The 17,752-nt window shown below is 44.1% G+C and overlaps 1 protein-coding gene across 1 annotated transcript in view; it reads right to left on the minus strand.

The window, feature by feature from the left end:
* Positions 1-17,752, minus strand: part of LOC309545965 (piwi-like protein 1) — a gene marked incomplete at both ends in the record, with an annotated part of 237,750 nt that overhangs the window by 158,653 nt on the left and 61,345 nt on the right. The window contains one exon of the mRNA XM_082245422.1: positions 11,456-11,574. Within this exon, the coding sequence (XP_082101548.1) occupies positions 11,456-11,574 (119 nt within the window). The remainder of the gene's footprint in view (positions 1-11,455; positions 11,575-17,752) is intronic.

The raw sequence follows: 17,752 nt of genomic DNA on the forward strand, positions 1-17,752 counted from the left end.
TATACAAATAAACCACAGGTGCAAATAAAGTGCAAGTGCAAATGGTAGGATCTAAATCGACGTCTTTTAAAGTCTCCAAAGGACAGAGGACAGAGCATTAGACCAAAGAACCAGGTAGCAGGAAAAATGTTACTCCATCAGGAGGAAACACTAATACTGAGGGGTGAGGACTGGAGGACCGCCTTTTATCTGGTGGGGTTAACATGTTTCCTGTCCTGGTAGGAGGAGCCCTAGATCTCATGGGCTGTCCCGGAAGACCACTTCAGACAAAAAAAAAAAAAAATTTAAGATTCAGAGACCGGAACAATCACCCTTTGTAGTAGAAAGTCTTGTACCACCCTGAGGAGGCCTCACAGGTGGTCAGGAGATGAACGCAAGTTGGAAGGAAAGAACCTCTCTGGAGGATGAGACTGAAAACTCGATCTTGTAGCCGGCTCGAATCAGCTTCTGGACCCACTTGTCTCGAATCAGGGAGGTCCACGGTCCAGAAAGAAGCGAAGATGTCCTCCCCGACCCCAGATACAGATGAGGGCGCCCCTTCAGGCATTAGACAGCTTGTCTGCAGGTCTGGAAGGACCCGTTCTGGGCATACCAGACCAGGTCCTCATAGAACCTCCGGAGGAGGCCCTGACAGACTTCCATCCCTTGACTTGAGATCCTGTGGTACGAAAAGGCCACTTATGACCTGAGAGTAAAGAAAGATCCACAGTGAGCGTTCAGAAGGGCGGGGGGGGGGGCCCAGGGGTCCGACCGTCCCAGGGAGGGGCCCACGTCCACCCCAACAGGCCACCAGGGGAAGGGGGGACATTACTTACAACACCATGGTAAACCAGGTGGGCACCACTCCAGACAGACCACCGCACCATCAGAATGGGAGTGCTGGCTGGGCGTGGTTTGGAAATGGCACCATGAGGAGGCTCACCACGGAACTCCATGACCCTTAATGGAGCAACCGCCCTGAGTAGCCAGCGATCCTCACCCTCTTTCCCATGATCTATAGTGAGAAGCCGGCGGGACCGAGAGCGGTTATCCCAGGAGCGGACATCTCTGCATACTTTCTCCGGCGCTCCCCCCTGCTGGAGAGTGCAGTGGACCAGCCCAAGATGGCGCCAACACGTTCAGGCACAGGAGATCCCGCTGCAGTTAAAAAAATTGGGAAAAGTAATACTAGCCAAATGGAGCCCCAGGACAGTGGCCATCAAAGCCCATCTCACCAGACATCGACTCGGGGACCCGTGATGTCCGCTGTTTCGATCCCTGCACCTTCTGTGGCTCAAATGCAACAACCCCAAACCTCTGAATGGAGGGAGATTCTCTCTATTATGCCTACGAAACAAGATTTCACTGTAATGGCGGCATCCATAGTAAGTACCCTCACACAGGAGATAAACTCCCTTAAGGGCCAAATTGATTATATGGATAACCGGATAGAGGTTGTGGAGACTGGTTATATTTCATTGACCTCCAGAGTATCTGAACTGGAAGTTTCCCAAAAAGCATTTCATAAACATTTAACCATGCTTCAACTCAAGATGGAGAAAATCGCAGCAAACAGAACAATATCCCTCTGTGGGGGCTACCAGAGTGAATTCAAGGTCCAGACTTGAAGGCCAAAATTATTGTTCCATTTAATGAGCTTTTGGAACGACCCCTTACAGAGGACATTGAGTTAGATTCAGTCCATAGGGTCCGGGCCCCCTCGTAGTATGGGAACAGATTTTCCACGAGATATGTTGGCAAGGATACATTTCTTTTCCATCAAAGAAAAAATAATGAGAAAAGCCTGGACCAGGGGCCCTATGGATTTTGAAGGATCCACTATACGCTTGCTCCCAGATAAATCTCGCCATACTCTAAAGAAGAGGGCCCTTTTGAAACATTTATTAGAAGCAATTCGTAATGCTGGGGCTCCCTATCATTGGGGTCACCCTTTTCATTTAGTAGCCCTAAAAGAGGACTCTTCCTATGCTCTGCGTTGGCCGGATCAATTACCTGGACTCTTTGCCTTTTTGGAAATTTCACCTATATTTGTTCCTGACTGGCTGGGAAACCAAGGGCAACAGAACTCTCTGGGGATCTCGCCACCAAGATTACAGCACTCAAGGGAACATAATCTTAGGTCACCCACTCAAGGCGAAACACAGGGACCCATTGTATCTACAGAGAAATAGAAATGGACAATTATTGCCCCTTTAGAGCTTAGTCGTAGAAGAGTAGAATGATCAACATGGGACTATATTGGGAAGAAGGTGGGCTATTTGTCATGGGTTTATTTTTTGAGAGAGGGAAGCTCATATAAGTAGACCTTGGGGAGAGGGAGGACTATATCCCATAAGAGATACCATACAAGAGACTTTTAGATAATATATGGCTATAGCTCTGTTTTGCTTTTTTACCTTTGTTGTGACATATGCCAAGGTGAAAGTTTTCTCTTAAATATCCTCCCCCTTCTCTTTACTTTATTTCTTTTTTCCCTTTCTATAAACAGGGCGGACACCCATGGGTCACGGACCCATATACACGCATTTTCTTTAATTTTTTCTATTCCTTCCTCCTCTCTGGGGTGCCTTCCAATCACTCCTCCGCAAGAAGACGCGCCAAGTTGCAAAAGGTTAAGTTTTGACCAATATTTAGAAAAATACACTGATATACTTGTTTTGATTTTTTTTTTTTTGGTGTTCGTGGTTTCCCTCCCCTTTTTCAGCAGGCCGCTCTAGGGACCCCTGGTGGTAAGATGGCGACTTTAGCCATAGGCAGAACGCCCGGCATCAAATTGACTTCGTTAAATGTACGGGGTCTATCTACCCCAGAAAAACACGTTTACTTTCTGATATTCAGTGAATCCACACTCCTGTTGCCTTTTTTCAAGAAACATATTTCAAGCCTGACTCCGTGCCCAAATTGATTAACAGAAATTTTCCATGGGCCCATCATGCCCCCTCTCCTATACCAAAGTCTAAGAGTGTCAGTATTGTTATAGCTAAAGATGTTCCCTGGACTTTTACGGAGGAGATGAGAGCAGATCCCCATGGAAGATACCTGGTGGTGAAGGGAACCGTGGGGCACAGGACAGTTACCTTAGTGAATGTATACTTCCCTAATACAAATCTATCATTTTTACAGAAAACAAAGGAATGGTGTAACTGTTACCCATAGAAAATGTCCCATCTCTCCCATCATATATTCAGGATACACCTAAACTCCTTAAACGTTTGGATGGGATTACTGTCCCACAAAACACACTTTTGGCAGCTATAGTTATTGAGGCTCTCTATAGCAGCATTCCACATAGATGTGTATTCCACGCATGAGAGAATTGCTCCTAGAACGTCCTCCAAGACATCATGGACATAGTGAATTCGTCCTGGAAGCCCTTCAATTTGTTCTAACTGGAAACGCCTTCATCTTTGACCGCTCCCACTACCTCCAGGTGCAGAGGGTAGCGATGGGGACTTCTTGTGCCCCATCGTATGCCAACCTGTAACTGGGGGGGTGGGAGCGGACCCTTTTTTTCAGACGATGGACTTTCTCCTTTTTTTCCAGGTCCTCCTCTGGCTCCGCTACATAGACTATGTGTTTATGTTGTGGTTGGGGCCAGAGGAGGACTTGTTAAAGTTCTTTGTATCATTGAACACTAATGATTATAATCTCAAATTTACCACACAATGGGACTAGGTTTCCATACCCTTTCTAGATAGGAGAATATCCATCACAGGCACAATGGAAACAACCCTATACCGCAAACCTACGGCAGGAAATACCGTACTTCACGTGACAAGCTTTCACCCCAAACCGCTTGTCCAAAGTATACCATATTCACAATATTTACGTCTGCGACGTATCTGCGCCAATGAGGAGCAATTCCTGACTGAGGCTAACCATCTTCGCACAAGATTACTTGCTAGAGGTTACACAAAAACTACCTTACGAAAAGCATACAATAGGGCTTGCCAACAAACCAGGGAAGAGATCCTATTCAATAAACGACAAAGAAAACTCTACAGATAATGTTCGGATCATTACCTCCTATCACACAAAACACCACATTGTCCGCAACATCTTACAACAACACTGGTACTTACTTAAAAACAATAAAACCCTCAGTAAATATTTAAAAGACTTTCTGGAAATAACTTTTAAAAAAGCAAAATCACAGTCACGAGAAGTCATTTTGACGACAAAAGGGATATACAGGACGAGGACATAGCAGGTACTTGGCGTTGTGGAAGTTGTAAATTCTGTGATTGGATATAGGTCAACCAATCACTATACCTACCGAATGGCCATCTACATTCGATCAAACATTATGTTGACTGCCAAACCATAGGCATCGTATACATCATGTTTTGTGAATGCGGAGCATATTAAATAGGTAAGACAAAGCGCCAGTTCTGGCGCCGTATTAAGGATCACATAGTAAGTTGTTCTTACCATAACCTATCAACACCTATTGGTAGACACTTAGGTTTGTTCCATAAAAATAATAAAAAGGTGTTCAAATCCGCAGCATTAGAGAGGATTTTGGAGGATCCTAGGGGTGGCGAGTTCGACAAGATTATACTTCAACGTGAGGCTCGCTGGATCTATACTCTCCAAGCCACCTCTAGCCCAGGCCTCAATGAGGTCTTGAGCTTCAAACCTTTTATTTAACACTTCCCTATCATCAAGCACAAATATCCCTTCAATACCCTATTTCCCTCCCAGACGTAGGGTCCCGTTCCACCTTTGACTCCCCCTCTGTGACATATATTCAATATGTTAATTGATTTGATCCTCTATTATCCCTTGTATAGTGCCCACAATTATGGTCCTCCCTTTCCCTTCTCTCATATAGAAATATAATAATAATGCTTTACATGATTGTCCGTCATGAAACAATTTTGGGTATCTTTATTTTGGTTATAAAACTTTATGACATACATCAAATGTGGCTGTTTAGGCAGATAACTTTTATATATATATACACACACACACACACACACACACACACACACACACACATATATATATATATATATATATATATATATATATATAGCGTTCTTTTGTCTTTGTGAACCTCCCCCTATTGGTTGCATGGATAAATGCCCCCCCCTGCCAGGTGTTACACCATTCCTTTGTTTTCTATATATCCGGATTATGGCACACCAGGGTTAGCTCAATTGTTGGTCTCTACTGTATATCATTTTTTTTTACAGCTGTTAATTCCAATAATTTTGGATTTTCGCGAGGGTCATCTTATTGTAGGTGGAGATTTTAATTTTGCCCCAGAGCTTCTCATTGACACCTCTCGTGGATCACCACATCTCTCCTACTCACGGCTGAATAGACTCAAAAAGGGAACTCTCCCTCCTCGACTTGGTTGACCCATGGCAAATTATGCATCCAGGTGAGAAAGATTACACATATTACTCCACAATTCATAACACATATTCAAGAATAGACCGTTTTGTGATCCCCAGGGTGATCTTTCTATGGTCTCTTCATCACAAATCGACCCTTCATCCATGTCGGATCATTCCCCAGTCCATATCTCAATCGACCTGGACTCTGGACCACTGACTTGAAGATTGAATGAATCTTTATTACAATCTCCCGAGGCTCGGGCAGAAATAGAAACAGCATTGTCTGTGTTCTTTTCAGAAAACACGGCTAATCACCTAATCTCTCCCTCGGTTATTTTGGAGGCCCATAAATGGGTCATCCGGGGGTTATTAATGCGGTTGGGTTCACGGCGTAAAACGGGAACAAGAGAGAGAGGTATCTGAGTTATTAACACGCATTGCAATTCTAAGCTCAACACAAACAGACATTGGCAATAGAGCATCTCCTGCCCCTTACTAGGGCAAGAGAAGAGCTAAATAAGCTACTTTTTCAGAGATCAGTATGGAGTCTGGTGTCGCTAAAGAGACATTATTTTGAATTCTCTGATAAACCCGGGACTATGTTAGCCCAAGCTCTGCGGGGACCCCAGAAACGTACAGTGATTTCTCACATACAGTCGGGCAGGTGGCCACAAAAAATACAGGACGGCGGAGATCGCAGACGAATTTAGCAGTTTTTTTCAATCTTTATATGGTATCTCAATGAAGAAATTAAATATATAAGAGCATCAGGTATTCCCTCTTTAGATATAGAACAGGTTCCGGCCTTAGAGGGTCAAATATCTGCAGAGGAACTAAAATTGGCCTCATCACAGACAAAAACCCTGCAAAGCACCGGACCCTGATGGCTTTACTTGCCATAGTATCAACAATTCTTGCAGAGTCTGAAGATGCCCCTAATATCTAATTTTGATAACATTGGCGGGGGCGGATCTATGCCCGTGGATTCTCTGTGGGCTTATATCACCCTCATCCATAAGTAGGGTAAAGATCCATCATCATGTGGGAGCTACCGCCCTACATCTCTGCTTAAAATAGATCTTAAGCTTTTTGCCAAGATTATCGCAAACCGACTTGTATCACACATTCCCCAATTGATACACTTAGACCAAGTAGGTTTTGTAGCATCTAGAGAAGCGAGGGACAATACGATCCAAGTAGTGGATCTTATATATAGTGCCCGCTCTTCGCGATGCCCCATGATGCTGGGACTTTACGGGCAAGTGAATAGGTATACAAAATGAATTGAGGTATATAAAATCAATAAAAATAATATTTATTTCATAAATACTGATTTGATATTATAACAAGCATTCGGTGAAAATTGTGCTTGGGACAAGAGCCCAAGTGTGAGGAAGAAAAAGATGATTCAACAGAATCAGTGACAATGGTGCATCTGGTGACTTTAAACAAGGATTTTTTCTATTTTCCCATGGATGTTTGAAAGGAAAATGATTCCAGAAAATAATCCTAAATTGCTGACGCGTTTCGGCTCTATCATGGGCCTTTTTCAAAGCGTTCAGTCACTCAGTCTGTAATCTATGAGAATAATGTAAAATGTAAAGGATTATTAAAGAATCCTCATCATGTAACATCTATTGTATATGTCGATAATGCTTAAAATTACATACATGGGTGTAGCCATTGTTTCTGCGCAGAAGCTCCTGTATCCGTATCGGATACAGGAGCTTCTGCGCAGAAACAATGGCTACAACATTGTCTCTTTAGCGACACCAGACTCCGTACTGATCTCTGAAAATGCATTATCGACATATACAATAGATGTTACATGATGTGTTTAGAGGATTCTTTAATAATCCTTTACATTTTACATTATTCTCATAGATTACACACTGAGTGACTGAACGCTTTGAAAAAGGCCCATGATAGAGCCGAAACGCGTCAGAAATTTAGGATTATTTTCTGGAATCATTTTCCTTTCAAACATCCATGGGAAAATAGAAAAAATCCTTGGTTTAAAGTCACCAGATGCACCATTGTCACCGATTCTATTGAATCATCTTTTTCTTCCTCACACTTGGGCTCTTGTCCCAAGCACAATTTTCACCGAATGCTTGCTTTTAATATCAAATCAGTATTTATGGAATAAATATTATTATTTTTATTGATTTATATACCTCAATTCATTTTGTATACCTATTCACTTGCCCGTAAAGTCCCACCCCATTTGGTTTGAGGCACCAGCAACCCCCAATACAAATATATAGGGACGGTGGCAGAACCTACTAATGTACATGTGTTCAAAAGAAAACCCCTCCCTTCTTCTCGTAACAATATCAATATCTCGGGTCTCCAAGTAGCAGATGTTCAACATAAAGTAGCTGCATATGCAGATGATTTGAATTTCTGTGTGACAAACCCGGTGAAATCTTTATCACAAATCCTGGGTGCTATCCGAGAATATGGAAAGGTTTCATATTTCAAGATAAACTTGACAAAATCTGTAGCTCTAAACATTTCCATCTCCTATGATACATGGAAAACCTTACAATCTTCTTTCTAGTTCCACTGGGCCGGTAGCTCACTAGTATATTTGGGGGGTACATATTACCGCAGATCCAGAAGACCAATATGGCGCAAATTATCTCCCCCTTTTGGGGACCCTTAGATCAGACATACATATTTGGCAATCACTTACACTGACATGGTTTGGGCGCTGTAGTGCATTGAAAATGAACATACTGCCACGCATACTTTATGTTCTACAGGCCCTGCCAATAGCGGTGCCAGACAATTTTTTTCTTCAAGAACACCGCGTTTCGGTCCTTTGTATGGGCCACTAAGTCCCCTCGGATAGGGATGCAAATCCTATCCCTCTCCAAGGTGGGGGGGGGGGGGGGGGTAGGTCGACCGGATCTTACACAATATTATAGGGCCGCTCATCTCATGCGAGTCCTAGATTGGCATTGTAACGCCACTACTCAACAGTGGGTGACACTGGAAAATAAGATCATGGGTCGTCATTACCCATGGCCCTGTGGACACCCTTACCAATGTCTGAAACATTATATTCTCACCCAACGATCGGGGCTACGTTACGTGAATCTCGGAGAGCACAAAAATCACTTATTAGTAGCACCCTCGATTTCTCCTATGATGCCCCTTGTGGGCAACTCCGATTTCTCTCCAGGGTGCACAAATGCCAAAGTGATAAATTTGGCTCAGAAGGGGAGAGCTCGCCTCCTAGATATCTGGAAACAGAAAGATCCACCTACCTTAAAACGGAGACTATGGCCTGGCCAGATTTAATCTTAGACCCTTAGGTCTTCACACCTGAGCGTAGCGTTTTCGCGCGTTTACCGCGATTTACAGGCGTTTTTAGATTGAATAGAAACCAATGGAAAACGCCTGTAATCTGCCCAAAAAGAAGCTCATGTACTTTTTTGAGCGTTGGGCGTTTTGCTTAGAGCGTCAAAACGCTCAGATGTGAACAGGGGCCATTGGAATGAATAGGATTTGTCTTGTTGGGCGTTTTGAGAGCTGATCTTAGAGCAGAAAAACTCCCCAAAAACGCCCCAAAACGCCGAGATGTGAACGGAGCCTGAGTGCCCATCAGATTAGACACTACCTTCTCCAGTTACAGAGTGCGGGGTATATTCCCCATCCACTGTCTCCCTTTGAGACTTTATGTAGAGGGGGCGAACCTATTCCTCATGCATTATAGGGCTGCAACTAACGATTAATTTGTCTGTCGACTAATCTATAGATTATTTTTATTTTATTTTTTTTGCTTAATTTAGTGTTTTTTTGATTAGCTAATTAATCCTGTAATTAATACAGACCCCTCAGTAAGCCCCCCTCCCACTACAGACCCCTCAGTAAGCCCCCCTCCCACTACAGACCCCTCAGTAAGCCCCCCTCCCAGTTCAGACACCTCAGTAAGCCCTCCCACCTAGTACATACCACTTACTAAGCCCCCCCCCCCAGTACAGACCCCTCAGTAAGCCCTCCCACCTAGTACAGACCCCTTAGTAAGCCCCCCCCTCCCAGTACAGACCCCCCAGTAAGCCCTCCCACCCAGTACAGACCCCTTAGTAAGCCCCCCTCCCAGTTCAAACCCCTCAGTAAGCCCTCCCACCTAGTACAGGGCTTACTGAGGGGTCTGCACTAGGAGGGGGGGGGCTTACTAAGTGGTCTGTACTGGGTGGGAGGGCTTACTGAGGGGTCTATACTGGGAGGGGGGGCTTACTAAGGGGTCTGTACTGGGTGGGAGGGCTTACTGGGGGGTCTGCACTGGAAGGGGGGCTTACTAAGTGGTCTGTACTGTACAGACCACTTAGTAAGCCCCCCTCCCAGTACACTAGTACAGACCCCTCAGTAAGCCCTCCCACCTAGTACAGACCCCTTAGTAAGCCCCCCCCTCCCAGTACAGACCCCCCAGTAAGCCCTCCCACCTAGTACAGGCCATTACAAGCCGATGTAGCGCCGCAGCTGGGTGATCGGGGAGGATGGCGAATGTGTTGCAGCAGAAGCTGTGGCAGTACAGGGAGTACAGGGGTGCTGGAGACGGTCAGCGCTCACCTCTCGTCTCCGACAGAGCCCGGCGGGGGAATTTCACCCGGCCGGCAATGCTTCAAGCGGCGCGGCGGCCGGCCGGGGGCGTGTGACGTCACGCGTTGACGCTTTTTCCGCACGTCAACGATTTTTTGTAGTCGACTACGTCAACGCGTCGTGGCAGCCCTAATGCATTATCGTACCTTTATTCCCTGCTGGCGGAAACACAGGAAGAAAGACCATTACCCTTTCTCCAAAAATGGGAATGAGATTTTGAAACCAGCTTTAATTCACAGCAAACCAACAAAATATTACTTCTTGTGCATAAGGCCTCACTGGCAAGTAGATACCAGATTAGCTACAAAATCTTTACCAGGTGGTACAGAGTCCCGGCAATCCTACATAAAATGTACGGGAAATGTCCCGACAAATGCTGGAGATGTGGAGCTGAAGGTGGTTCGATGATGCATATTTTTTGGGCATGTCCCCGGCTTAGGGATTTCTGGAAAGAAGTCGCCCTGGTAGTTAAGGAACTTACTATGGTTGAGGCGGGAGACGATCCAGCATTGTGCCTTTTGCATTTTACGAAGAGCTCAGTTAGGAAATACAGGAAATAGTTGCTGATACATTTGCTTAATGCTGCAAAAGCCTGTATTCCGGCTAAGTGGAGACAGACTAGCCCCCCTACATTGCAATTATGGTTTTCTAAAGTAAATCAAATACAACGAATGGAAACATTAACGGCTACCATCACAAACACGGAAGAGCGATCGCGGATCTGCTGGCAGCCGTGGTCACACTTCACATGCAGGGAGGAGTATCTACGGAAAGTGAACTAAGTCAAGAAGTCTTTTGTGCATTATTTGGGGGGAATGGGCACAGGGGTTTGGCCGCTGAAGGGGAGGGAAACCAGGGCGGTAAAAAAAAAAAAAAATGAAAAAAAAAAAAATAGGGGTGCAGTGGGCCAGAGGCACACTGCGACTCAGGTCCTGACTAGGTCTATGCGCCCTCGTGAGACGTTTAACTCGCCGGCCAGCCCGCATCCAGTGTGGCTATGTCGCGGCCAACAGTGTGGCGCTGAGGTCGGGTCGCGCTCGCTGGCCAGACTGGGGAAGACCATAAGGATCTAGAACATCCAGTCCGAAGCCCAGTCCAGCAGTTGATTGTAGTTCTCACAGTAACAGAAAATAAGAATAAAGTCAGTTTAAAAAAGGGAAAAAAACGCTAGGACCAGAGATCCAAACAAGGAACAAGGTCCTTCCTGCTATAGGCACTCAGTTTTTTTGTGCCTAGTCAGGAGTAAGTGGGAGTATATCCCCTGGGACTGTCCCATAGGCAGAGTAAAGCATTTTCCTGCCTAGTGTTCTACTCCTGTAGGGGGCAGCATAACTCAATGGTCAAGAAGACCCTGGAGCTGTGTCAGTTAATGAACAAAAGAGAAAGATGCCCCCGTCAGTCATCACAATGAAAGATGTTCCTCATCAGTCATGACAGAAAGATGCCCCTTGTCAGTCATCACAGAGAACCTTCACCAGAAATTCCTGCCTTAACACTACTTACAAATCGGCCGCTCAGCAAAATCTTCTCTGGAGGGGCAACTCTCCCTGTAAAGTTCAGAAGCTTGGTGTCAAAGTTAAGGCCCCAGTCATGCAGCTCCTTTTGAACGCTGTCATCCCTAAACACAGAAGACAAAACACACACAATGGTGTAATACAATGTAGGTCAGCAAAGCTTAGTTTATTGGCGTCATCGAAAGTGTTAATTTTGACTTCAAATATTGATTAAGTTTTAGTCATATGAATTAGTTCACATTATAGTCGACTAAAATCTAATGGGTTTAGTTAAATTTCTAATGCATTATTTATAATGTTACTAAACCCAGGACCCTGAATTCACTCTATCTGGTCTCCCACAGTACACAGAACATGGAAACACATTTACATTTTAGTAAATATAAACTGCTAAATACCTTTTCTCATCAGCAGTATATAGCAGTCTTGTGACTTCTATCAGTTCCTAGTAAAGCTTGTAGGAGGAGGAGGAGATTTAATACTGCACTGAGCTGTCCTATCAGGATCCAGGACCCCACCCTCTGGCTGATCACATGCACAGTCCAAGAAAAAAAAAATCACTAGCAATACACACCAAACTGAGACTGTGCAGCCTGACTCCAAAGGCTCGGTCTCATCCGGACATTTTCTGGAGTCAGTGAAAGAGGAGGAGGAGCTGTGCATACAAGATCAACCAGCTTTTTTACACAATGCGGAGGATGAACCCCTTAGGTTCCACAGTGAGTATAACAAGCACGCTTTACTGCATATACATAACAGACTGATTTCACTGTTGTGGGTTTAGTAACACTAAGTATATCTCTAGAATTGCCAAACATTCTATACTCCTGGAGTAAACCCCTAACATTTATGGTATTACATTTTGAACATACACATCAAACACAGATTTAGCCTTTGTGATATATAACCAGTGGTAATTTTTGACGTCAACTATATTTTTAATTTTAGTCCTAGTCTTGACTAAAATGCAACTTAATTTTAGCTGCATTTCAGTTGACTAAAATAGTAATAATTTCATTGATGAACTTAAAGTAGTAAAACTTTAGGCAAAACAGTTTTTTTCTTTTTGAATACAACAAAGGGAGGGGTTATACCCCTGTCAATTGTTTTGCCATCTGCATCCCATTGGGGAGAGTCCAGAGGGTGGTGATAAATGGGGAGTACTCGGATTGGGCGGGTGTGGAAAGTGGGGTCCCCCAAGGTTTATTTCCTGGGACCAATCCAGTTTAATTCTTTCATAAATGATCTAGAAAAGGGGATATCCAGCACAATCTCTGTATTTGCGGAAGATGCTAAGCTAAGCAGGGCAATAACTTCTATGCAGGATGTGGAAACCTTACAAGCAGACCTGAACAAAATAATTGGGGGGGGGGGGGGGGGGCAACTACATGGCAAATGAGGTTTAATGTTGAAAAATGTAAGGTAATGCACTTGGGCGTCAGAAATACGAACGCAAGGTACTCACTTGGGGGGGGGGGGGGGGGGGGGTAAACCTCTGGGTGAATCTAGGATGGAAAAGGACCTGGGGATCCTAGTGGACAACAGGCTTTGCAGTGGCATGCAATGTCAAGCCGCTGCAAGCAAAGCCAAAAGAATACTGGCATGTACAGTGCATTGCGAAAGTATTCGGCCCCCTTGAACTTTGCGACCTTTTGCCACATTTCAGGCTTCAAACATATAAAACTGTAATTTTTTGTGAAGAATCAACAAGTGGGACACAATCATGAAGTGGAACGAAATTTATTGGATATATCAAACTTTTTTAACAAATAAAAAACTGAAAAATTGGGTGTGCAAAATTATTCAGCCCCCTTAAGTTAATACATTGTAGCGCCACCTTTTGCTGCGATTACAGCTGTAAGTCGCTTGGGGGTATGTCTCTATCAGTTTTGCACATCGAGAGACTGAAATTTTTGCCCATTCCTCCTTGCTCTCCATCCAACCTCACTGAGCTCGAGCCGTTTTGCATTTATGAACAGCAGTTTTCAGTTATTTCCACAGATTCTCGATTGGATTCAGGTCTGGACTTCGACTTGGCCATTCTAACACCTGGATATGTTTATTTGTGAACCATTCCATTGTAGATTTTGCTTTATGTTTTGGATCATTGTCTTGTTGGAAGACAAATCTCCGTCCCAGTCTCAGGTCTTTTGCAGACTCCCATCAGGTTTTCTTCCAGAATGGCCATCCATCTTCCCATCAATTTTAACCATCTTCCCTGTCCCTGCTGAAGAAAACTCAAACCATGATGCTGCCACCACCATGTTTGACAGTGGGGATGGTGTGTTCAGGGTGATGAGCTGTGTTGCTTTTATGCCAAACGTAACGTTTTGCATTGTTGCCAAAAAGTTCAATTTTGGTTTCATCTGACCAGAGCACCTTCTTCCACATGTTTGGTGTGTCTCCCAGGTGGCTTGTGGCAAACTTTTAGCTACACATTTTATGGATATCTTTAAGAAATGGCTTTCTTTTTGCCACTCTTCCATAAAGGTCAGATTTGTGCAGTATACGACTGTTGTCCTATGGACAGAGTCTCCCACCTCAGCTGTAGATCTCTGCAGTTCATCCAGAGTGATCATGGGCCTCTTGGCTGCATCTCTGGTCAGTCTTCTCCTTGTATGAGCTGAAATGCTGACGGCCAGGTCTTTGTAGATTTGCAGTGGTCTGATACTCCTTCCATTTCAATATTAAATCGCTTGCACAGTGCTCCTTGGGATGTTTAAAGCTTGGGAAATCTTTTTGTATCCAAATCCGGCTTTAAACTTCTCCACAACAGTATCTCAGACCTGCCTGGTGGGTTCCTTGTTCTTCATGATGCTCTCTGCGCTTTAAACGGACCTCTGAGACTATCAAAAGTGCAGGTTCATTTATACAGAGACCTGATTACACACAGGTGGATACTATTTATCATCATTAGTCATTTAGGTCAACATTGGATCATTCAGAGATCCTCACTGAAATTCTGGAGAGAGTTTGCTGCACTGAAAGTAAAGGGGCTGAAAAATTGTGCACGCCCAATTTTTCAGTTTATTGTTAAAGTTTGAAATATCCAATAAATTTTGTTCCACTTCATGATTGTGTCCCACTTGTTGATTCTTCACAAAAAATTACAGTTTAAGATCTTTATGTTTGAAACCTGAAATGTGGCAAAAGTCGAAAAGTTCAAGGGGGCCGAATACTTTCGCAATGCACTGTATAAAAAAAGGGTATTCACTCCAGAAACAAAGAAATTATTCTCCCACTCTACAAGACTCTGGTCTGGACACATCTGGAGTATTCCGTCCAGTTCTGGGCACCGGTCCTCAGGAAGGATGTGCTGGAACTGGAGAGGGTCCAGAGAAGGGCAATTGAGGACATCAGCTATGAGGAAAGACTACAAGCATTGAGCTTATTCTCTCTGGAGAAGAGACACTTGAGAGGCGATATGATATCAATGTACAAATATTGTACTGGTGACCCGAGCATAAGGAACAAACTTTTCAGAGAAAGGGAATGCAATAAATACGTAGGGGGTTCTTTACTGTCGGAGCGATGTGGAACTCTCTTCCACAAGCAGCGGTATCAGCGGGGAGCATCGATCGTTTCAAAAAGCGATTAGACGAGCACCTTAACCACTTGCCGACCGCCGCACGACTATCTACGTCGGCGGTCAGCCCCTCACAGGCAAACTAACGTAGGGCTACGTTGCTTGCTTGTGAGGGTCTAGGGAGCGAGCGCGCGCTCCCGCGTGGTCACGGACCCCCCGCGCGTGTGACCAGCGGACCCGATGTCCGCCGGCCACTCGGCGATCGGCGGGGGAGAGGGAGAATGTCAGGCAGCTTGTGTAAACAAGCTGCCTGTCATTCTCCTCGCTGTAAAGACACTGATCACATGGATCTACTATGTAGATCCGTTGATCAGTGTCCTTACAGCTCAAGCCACAGCCAATCACAGTAGAAAGCACGCCCCTAGGGACACACACAGCCCCTCCATCCCAAATAAAGTTAACCCCTTCACTACCAGTGTATTTTTACAGTAACAGTGCATATATATAGCACTGATTACTGTAGAAATGTCACTGGTAACCCCAAAAGTGTCAAAAATGTCAGTCAAGGGTCCGATCTGTCCGCCGCAATGTCGCAGTACCGCAAGAAAAAAAAAAAATTCGCAGATCGCCGCCATTACGCGTTTAAAAAAAAAAAAAGACAAAAATCTTTCCCTTTGTTAGTAAACGCGATAACTTTTGCGCAAACCAATCAAAATACGCTTTTTGCGATTTTTTTTACCAAACATAGGTAGCATAAAACAAATTGGCCGAAAATGTTAAAAAAATTTTGATTTTTACATTTTTTTGGGGGGAATTTCATATAACAAAATGTGAAAAATATTGCTATTTTTGCAAAATTGACGCTCTTTTTTTGTTTATAGCGCGTGATCAAAAAAAAATATAAATAAAAAATAAAATCGCACAGGTGATCAAATACCACCAAAAGAAAGCTGTTTGTTGGAAAAAAAGGACGCCAAATTCGTTTAGGTACAGCGTCGCACGACCGCGCAATTGTCCGTTAAAGTCACGCAGTGCCGAATCGCAAAATACCCCCTGGTCGGAATGGGGGTAAAATCTTCCGGGGCTTAAGTGGTTAAAGACCACAACAAACAGGGGTATACAATGTACATTTAACATCAAAACACACGCACAAACACACACACCATAGGTTGATCTGGATGGACTGGTGGCTTTTTTTGACCTCACTATGTAAAATTGGGGAGATTCACCTTCACTTCCTACCCCATTGTCAAAACAAGGAGAGATAAAATACCTGCTAATTAGGGGATTCCTTGGGGACCCGCAGGTCATCAGAATTAGTGCCAGTATTGGAAGATTTCCCCTTTATTACTTTTCTGGGGACAACCCATATTAAGGTTTTCTTTTACTTCCACTATTGATGATAAAAAGGTAAACCAGATAAATAGAGAGGATGAATCTCCCCAACGGGGGTAGAGGTAGCCATAAAAGCCCAATAGGTGATCTAATCCATCTGTACTCTATCCAAAATAAAAATTAGATTTTTTTTCTTACTGTAAAATATTTTTCTCTGATGTTCATTGACGCACACAGCTCTAGAATCTTCTTAACTATTGGGTTATGCTGCCCCCTACAGTAGTAGGACACTAGGCAGGTAAAAAAAAAAAAAAAAAAAAAAAAAAACTTTACCATGCCAATGTGGCAGTCCATGGGGATATACTTCTATTTTCTGCTATAGGCACTCAGTTTTGTTCCAAGCAGTGTCAGAAGAAATATAACCCAACCTCAATAGAGGGGGGTGCTGTGTCCATCAATGAACAGAGAAAAAGATTTTCGGTAAGACAAAAATCCAATTTTCCATCTCGTTCATTGATGGACACTTCAGAATCTTCTTGACCATTGGGATGTTCCAAAGCAGTGTCAAACATGAGAGGTGGGGAAAAAAAGAGCAGAAAAAAAGTTTCTAAAAGGCTAAAACCTAGCCAACCAGGTAAAATGGAGCTCAACCATGAACACCTGAAAACAATACACCCTCAAAGAGGACCAGTCCTCTTAAAAGCAGCCTCCAAAACCTTGCTGCCAAAGGGAAATTCCTTGTCCAGCTTCCCCGGACACCTCTTATGTTTAAGTCACCCTGTGTCTATTAGGGGCACAGGGTGACCAAGAACCCCAGTTGGGTCTGCACTAATCTGACTCGCAGTAAAACCACACTGGACTCAGCCTTTCGTGTTACTCGGTTATCCTGGGTTCTACATGTGTGGTTTGTGTTGAAAGAGTGAGGGGCTCTTTCACTTGGGACAATAATATTTCTGAACAGTGTCCCTCAGGAAATATATGAAGATGAACGGTATGACTTTTCAGATTGCTAGAGCGTCTCATTAGACCCTTGCTAGATAGTGAGGTGGGTGGGGTTTATTATTTTTAAGTACCTGTATCCCATTGTTCTACTGTTTGTCTGCCTTAAGATCAACTTATTATGGGTTGTATACGTTTAAGTGGATTGGCTGCTAAGGGGGAGAGGGGGGGTGCATTTATTGTCCCACAGCGTATATCTCTTTGTGCCTGGGTTTGAATAAACAGTTTTGATTCTGGTTCACACCAAAACTTGTACTGTCGAGTTCTTGAGGCAACTATAGCCAGATTCATGGGTCTCCTGTTCCAGAGCTTAGGAAGCAGCTTATTGGCAGAGATACCTAGTAGGGGTGTCCGGAGTCTGTTACACTGACAAAGGACAACAAAGCTGCCAGCTCCGACACCCTACGTGCAGAAGTAATAGC

This window comes from Pelophylax lessonae, assembly GCF_965119305.1.
Source record: "Pelophylax lessonae genome assembly, chromosome: 2".
NCBI lineage: Eukaryota > Metazoa > Chordata > Amphibia > Anura > Ranidae > Pelophylax > Pelophylax lessonae.